The sequence below is a fragment of the Monosiga brevicollis genome, genomic scaffold (assembly GCF_000002865.3).
Source record: "Monosiga brevicollis MX1 MONBRscaffold_13 genomic scaffold, whole genome shotgun sequence".
In the NCBI taxonomy this organism is placed as follows: domain Eukaryota; class Choanoflagellata; order Craspedida; family Salpingoecidae; genus Monosiga; species Monosiga brevicollis.
The window spans coordinates 877,427-884,464 of NW_001865050.1; the positions used below are offsets into that span (position 1 = coordinate 877,427).

Here is a 7,038-nt window from a genome sequence, read left to right on the forward strand (position 1 = left end):
GCATAGGGGGGGGGGGGGGGGGGGAAGCAAGGCGGGACAAAACAAAATAATACAAAAACAAACCAAAAGAAATCAGGTGCAAGTCAGTCAGTGCACGAGAGAGCGAGCGAGAGACCGAGAGACCGAGAGACCGAGAGAGAGAGAGAGAGAGAGTGTGTGTGTGTGTGTGTGTGTGTGTGTGTGGAAGCAGTGGGCCAAGGGCAGCACTCAGGTGACGATGATGACTCGCATGGGTTGAGAGGGCAAGGCATGGATGGATTTCTGGACTTCAAGGCGAATCGAATCGATGATGAATGGGTGATAGAGGGGTAGACCGGTCAAACGCTGAGCTTGTCAGGTTTGGTGCAGTGGTGGAGTTGTGGTAGTGGTGGGGACGTGGTGGTCGTTTGGTGCCTGCGGGGCGGGCTTGAAGAGTGGGGTTTGCTAGAGTGGATAGCAGAGGGCAGTGGGTACGTGGAAGGGCCAGCTCCCGCGGGAGGGCAGTTGGATGGCGTTGTGTGGGTGCCGGGCACAGACTAGCAAGGCCTTTCAGGGAGAGATCGGACAAACCAAAAAAAAAAAAAAAAAGAAGAGAGAGAGAGAGAGAGAGAAGGCGCGTGGTTGATGGTGAACACAAGAAGGAGAAGGAGGAGGATTGCAACGGAAGGATTGAGTAGCAAAAAAAAAGCAGCAGACACGACTCCTCTGCACATTGTGATGTTTGGTGTGGGCCCTTGCATTCCTCCTTTTGATGTGTGTGTGTCGTTTCGTGTGAACTTGGTATGGGTGTGGGAAGAATCGATGCTCACTGTCAAGGTTGTGATGTATGGCCGGCGGGTATGTTGTCATCTTCCTGCAGGCGTGCACACCACACGACACACCATTAGAGTGCTCGATTTCAATCAAAGCCGGACGCTCATTCGGGGCCCGGCCATCGATCGCCACACGGCGTTTGTATGTGTTCACGTATGTGAAGTGAGTGGGGCACAAGGGTCAAGAACGACGAACATGTAAATTCGCTGAATGGCTCATCTACTTGTTGGACCAACGTCAAAGGTACGTCGCCATCAAAGAAGGGAGAGCCATTGCTGATGCCGCCGCCGCCATTTCTATTGGCCTCTTCCTCCCTCCCTCACTCACTCACTCACACATGCACACACAAGGAGCAGGACTCGCATCACTTTTCCAGACCTTGAAACTCATGTGCAACCATCATTCATGACTGGCTGTTGGCGTGATTTGCCCGTGCTCTGACCGTGTGGGGATCCCACCAAATACCTACCAGCACCCACATACCCCTTGCCCACACCACTCATTTTGTTGGTCAATCTTCCATTTGCTGATGTCAAAGGGTTTGCCAATCAATCTCACTCGCAACCTCCAGGCCATTGAAACCGTAGGACCAAGGCAGGCCCATCCGTCTTTCACGTTCGGTCGCAAGTATGGACAACATGCCTCAGTCTGTCCTGTGCAAATCATATGTTCAATCGGCTTTAAATTTTGAGGGATCAAGGCTTGGGTCTACATCATTTTTCCGAATCAGCACTTCTGAAAAGCATCACCAGCCGGGTCACAGAACACTCGGATGACAAGCTGGCTTCTCTCAATCTCTCAATCTAAGACGTATCGAAATTGAGCTCTGAACCGGATCATGGGGCGCGTGGTTCTGGGCGTGCCAAAAAAAGAGAACGAAAGTGAGGGCTGCTTTTGTCCACAATTCGCCCTCCCCTGCCAGTACCAGTGTCTCGGTGGCCCCTTCTGTCTAGGCCTGACTGAATACCATGCCAAAATCAAGCGCCTTGATGTGACCGCTTTGGGTCACTTTGCACCCTAAGCTCACGTGGTACACAATGCTCCAGCCCCACATTAATGGAGACGACGTAGAACAAAGGAATATGTGGGTTCATGTGGGTCCCGGGCCAACCTACCCAGGCGCTCGGCCCGGAGTATCACCACGCCTGAAATTGTTGGCCTCGAAAGCGGTGGCGCAGCAAGAGATGAGGTAATCGGGGGCGTGGGTTTTCTATGCGAAACGGTTGGGTCCACCCATCACTCTGTCAGGAGAACCCGCACACCCAGCGTTCAATCATACATCCGTGCATTGTAGGTTATGATGCAAGGCGCAATTCATCCAAAGCTGTGGTGACCCCTTTCCCTACTTCGCGCCCCTTTCTGCGAATCCCTCTGCCACTGCGCCCAAGCGTCGTCACTGGCTCTTCATTCAGAATGGCGCCTGCCTTTGGGCACGCAATGGTTTTCTCAGCGCTGCTCATACCACGGCCAACACAGCAGATGGATGATCTTGTCTTTTGGCGTTCTAATGTTGCAACTCATGCTCTTGCTTGCCCCCTTTTCCCCCTCCGCACTGTCCTGGAGGTAGCGCCGCAACCGTTCTTTCTGGCCGTACGGCCGTGCAACCAAAACTCGACCATGTGTAATCAATCGATCATCGACATCTACCAGATCCGAAGATCAGACTGGCCAAAGGGGAATGGAAGGCGTGCCCGACCACTCGCCCGCTCTTGCCTGTTGTGCCGAGAGAATCGCGTTTTTCGACAGGCGTCACTACTAGTTCGTAAGATGGTGCCAAACCCGGCCGTGGCAAAGACAATTTGTTGCATGGATTTCTTGCCAACGTTCGTCTCGAGCCATACGAAGATCATCCCCAAACACCCCAACAGAGCTTTGATTACGCGGCAAACGTATACGTGACCGCGGCGGCAGACATCTCGCGACAGAATTATCCATCACATCATGTTAGACAGTCAAGATAGACGTCTGTCTGGCCTGTGGCCTTGAACTGAATGCGTGAGGGACCACTGGCCCAGTTCATCCCGCTGTTGTCGCCATCGCACGCGACCAACAAAGGCACCTAAAACAGCAGGCGCAAGTTTTAACAAAAAAGCACTCCTTCTTGGTCGTGACGCGAATCATCCTCCCGTACCGCCGGGACATTTGCCCTTAATCAGGCGCAACACCAACCTCGGCCATCCGCGCCTCACGCCACAGTCCCCTTGCCAAGAGCTGATGGCAACAGACAGAACGTCTGTCATTGACATGTCAACTCATCATGCATCATCATCATCATCAGCACGTTACAATAACTTAACCCCTTTGAGATAGGCACTCGCTGGGCGAGTCACCTTAGTCCAGTTGCCCTTTCATGTGGTGTGCTGCCCGACCCGTGATGACTGATCCCCCCATACCCAAAAGAAAGTGCCCGACTGGCGATCGCGGTCATCATCAATTAGCTCGGTCCGAATCGCCGGCCTCAGGGCCCTAGAGCCGTGGCCTGAACAGCAGAGCTTGCCCCGTGTTGGCGCAACACAATATTCCTTCCACCTCTAAATGACTCACAGCCCCAAACCGGGCCAATGGCAGCTTCCTTTTCAAACAAGAAAAAAAAAAAAAAAGGAAGAGTTCCACCAGCGGCACTTATTGTTGTTGGAAGTTGAAGGCATCCTCGCCCATGATCGACTTGTGCGAGGCCAATGCGCTCTGGAAGTGAGAGTTGGCGCGAGGCAGCAGGTGGTCAAAGTAAAACTGGCCCGTCTGCACCTTGGCCTTGTAGAAGAGCTCATCCTCCTTGCTCAGACCGCCGTTGGCCAAGCGCTCCGACGCCACATCCATCATGCGCAGCCAGTGGAAGCCCATAACCGTGTAACCGCTGTACATCAAATAGTCGTTGCTCGCCGCACTCAACGCATCCGCATCGCTGCGCGCCCGCAGAGCCACACGACCCGTCTAACCCGAGAAGCATGTTTCAAAAAAAAAAAAAAAAAAAAAAAAAGACGAATACAGACGAATGAGTCATAACCAACGACGTCGAATACTGCAGGTCCTCGTTCAAGGGGCCGTCCCAGCACACACATCCCAGCACACACAAACGCACCATGTAATACCACTTGGCAAAATAAGGCAGCAGGCGAACAATTTCGCGCTTGTGCTGCGACGTTTGGCGGTTGTCCCACAGCTATAACACCATGATCTCATGAGACTGCACGCACCGCCAGCTGGCAAGCCGAGCACCCAACTTGTCGAAAAAAGTACGGCACAGACAACACAACAACACGCACCTGCTTCTTCATGTACTTGAAGCATTCACCAGTGTAAGAGAGCCAGTTCTTGCCGCCTTGCAGCAGAATTTTGCGACCCAGCAGATCCAGTGCCTGGATACCCGTCGTGCCCTCATACAGAGTACCGATGCTGTAGGAAGACCCCAAGAGAGTGAGGCAGGCGGGTTAAGCGCGCATTTAGCATCACGGAACAGGTACGTACCGAGCATCGCGCATGTTTTGCTCCATGCCCCAATCCTGGAGGTAACCGTGACCACCGAAGCACTGAAGACCTTGGCTGGCTGCCTCAACGCCGATCTCCGTGATGAAGCCTGAGCACACACAAGTCCAGCCGAGTGAGCCGGTGCTTAGCCAGAGACTCGGCCACGACAGACACGTGCGGCTTGGGCTCACAAGACAATTGGCGGGGCAGAAAGACGTCAGAACAGAGCTTAGCAAGACGTACCCTTGAGGATAGGCGTGAGAAAACCCATCTCGTCGTCAACCTTCTTGTGCTCTTCGGGCGTCTTGGCCGTGAGCATGTAATCAGCCAGCATGGAAGTCTCGTACATCATGCTGCGCGCGCCCTCGGCAAAGGCCTTGCACGTCAGGAGCATGCGGCGGACATCACCGTGATGGATAATCGCATCACCGGCCTTTTCAGGCTCGCGAGTGCCGCTGAGCGCACGCATGGACATGCGCTCCTTTGTGTATGGAAGGGCACCCTGGTAGGCCAACTCGGCCGCACCGAGACCCTGGAGGGCGGTACCGATGCGCGCCGTGTTCATAAAGGTGAACATTTGGAACAAACCCTTGTTCTCCTCACCGATGAGCCAGCCCTTGGAGTCCTCAAAGTTCATGACACAGGTGGAGCTGCCGTGAATGCCCATCTTCTTTTCCAGGCCACCGCAGACCAAGTTCTTCTTAGTCTCGAGCGAGCCATCCTCCTTCTGCAGGTACTTGGGCACAATAAAGAGAGAGATACCCTTGGTACCGGGAGGGGCATTCTCCGTGCGCGCCAGCACAATGTGCACAATGTTTTCTAACAAACACCACACCATGAGCACCGTACCATCAACGCCCCTGTGCCAAGGCTCATTGCCAAAGGACGGCAGACACGCACCTGTAAAGTCATGCTCGCCACACGAGATGAAAATCTTGGTGCCGGTAATCTTGTACGAGCCATCGGCTTGCTTGACCGCCTTGGTCTTCATCTGTCAACTCCAATGTATACAAGGAGAGAATACAGCATGCCATGAGACACCAGTGCTGGCACCAGTACAAATCTGACCTGACATGTTGAGAAGATGTCTACACTGACCTGGCCAAGATCCGTGCCACACTGGGGCTCCGTCAGGCACATGGTACCGAGCCAAGTACCTTCGGCAAGCTTGGTGAGGTACTGCTGCTTCTGCTCTTCGCTGCCGTGAAGGGTCAGGGTGTTCATGGCACCAATGCTCAAACCAGGGTACATGCCCCAGGCCCAGTTGGCGGTAGCAATGAGCTCCGACTTGATGAGACCGAGTGAAAGAGGCAGGTTTTGACCGCCATACTCCTCAGCCACGCTGAGTGATTGCCAGCCGCCTTCCTTGTACTGTTCGTAGGCCTCTTTCCAGCCGGGCGGGGTGGTCACGTCCTTGGTCTTGGCATCAAGCTTGCAGCCGTGCTCATCGCCAGCCGCATTGAGCGGGGAAAGCACCTGAGAGGTGACGAACCCAGGTGCGCGGGCAACGTGAGGCCAAGCCGAGGACTATGTGATGCTTTGATGAGAGAAGAGCCAAGGCGTACCTCCTCGGAAAACTTGGCCATCTCCTCCAACACGCTGTGGCGGAAATCGGACGAGACGTCGGTGAAACCGGCCTTTTGGTAGTGGCGATCGCCATTGAGCACCTGGCACGCAAGACGAGGAGCAAGCAAAGTCAGACTGCGGAAAGCATTCAACTCGGCGGTGCGACTGAAAGGGAAGGGATAAAGAAACCAAGAGCCCAAGGAAACCGCAATCAGTCAGAGAGAATACCACCCTGTCGGAGGAGCTCGAGACGACAACCGAAACAAGGACGAGGAAGGCACGGAGAAGGAGGAGAAGGAGGAGAAGGAGGAGAAGGAGGAGAAGGAGGAGAAGGAGGAGAAGGAGGAGAAGGAGGAGAAGGAGGAGAAGGAGGAGAAGGAGGAGAAGGAGGAGAAGGAGGAGAAGGAGGAGAAGGAAAAGCAATTTCATGCCAACCCCATCAAAAGCGATGCACGTCAAAGAAAACAAAAACACGAAAAGAAGAAAAAAAAATATATTTCGAGAGGGGGCTGCAAGATTCTTCCCGACGAAAGGCCGCGCCATCCGCTCCCAAGGAACCGAGAGGCGGGAAGACGCGTCAGCTGTACCCCGCTCACACCTGCCTCAACGCCCTTCAGCAAGCACACTACACATGGCAAAGCCAACCCGGGAGGGAAAAAAAAAACAGAGAAGAAGAAGAAGAAGGCAGCCCCGCTGCCAAGTTCGCTGGCTGTTGTCAAGAATAACGCAGTGCGGGCACGTGCGTTTGGGAGGCGATCCAGAACAGGCAATGGAAGTGCGTGTTCGTCAGCGGGCAGCAGCCAACAATACCTCGTCGACAACGAATTGAATGTCGCGGATGGGCGCCTTGTACTGCACGCCCATGGATCGGGCAAAGACCAGAGCCGGCTGGGCGCTGGCCCGCAGGGAACGAGCGAGCAAAGCCATGGCAGTAGTAATCAAAACGTCAACTACAGTCGACTCTAAAGAACAACAGAGCAACAAGTTGAGAGCCGCGTGAGTGCCACCGTCCCGGCCAATCAACACGGTACCAGGCGCAGGATACACGCCCATCCAGACACCCGGAAAGCGAGCGAGCAACGACCAGGACCCTTCTTCACCCCGCCTCCCCATCCCGAAGCCAATCCAGTCCCATGAAGAGAGACGACTGAATGATCCGAACCGCCATCCCCTGAGCCCCCATCCCCATCCCCATCCCCATCGCCCACGCACACA

General features: G+C 54.5%; 2 protein-coding genes across 2 annotated transcripts in view; one reads left to right on the forward strand and one right to left on the reverse strand.

The window, feature by feature from the left end:
- Nucleotides 1-2,691, forward strand: part of MONBRDRAFT_9047 (uncharacterized protein) — a gene marked incomplete at both ends in the record, with an annotated part of 6,309 nt that extends 3,618 nt beyond the window's left edge. Inside the window, 2 exons of the mRNA XM_001746571.1 lie at nt 839-945; nt 2,356-2,691. Of these exons, the coding sequence (XP_001746623.1) occupies nt 839-945; nt 2,356-2,691 (443 nt within the window). The remainder of the gene's footprint in view (nt 1-838; nt 946-2,355) is intronic.
- Nucleotides 2,692-3,414: 723 nt separating this feature from the next.
- Nucleotides 3,415-6,774, reverse strand: MONBRDRAFT_37466 (uncharacterized protein; the record flags this gene model as incomplete). Its single annotated transcript, XM_001746693.1, has 9 exons — nt 6,634-6,774; nt 5,823-5,924; nt 5,356-5,733; nt 5,158-5,248; nt 4,501-5,076; nt 4,258-4,366; nt 4,056-4,185; nt 3,872-3,952; nt 3,415-3,723 (listed from the first exon to the last, which is right to left on the reverse strand). Exons 1-9 carry the CDS (start codon nt 6,748-6,750, stop codon nt 3,415-3,417), a joined length of 1,893 nt encoding a protein of 630 aa, XP_001746745.1. The 5' UTR covers nt 6,751-6,774.
- Nucleotides 6,775-7,038: the final 264 nt, after the last annotated feature.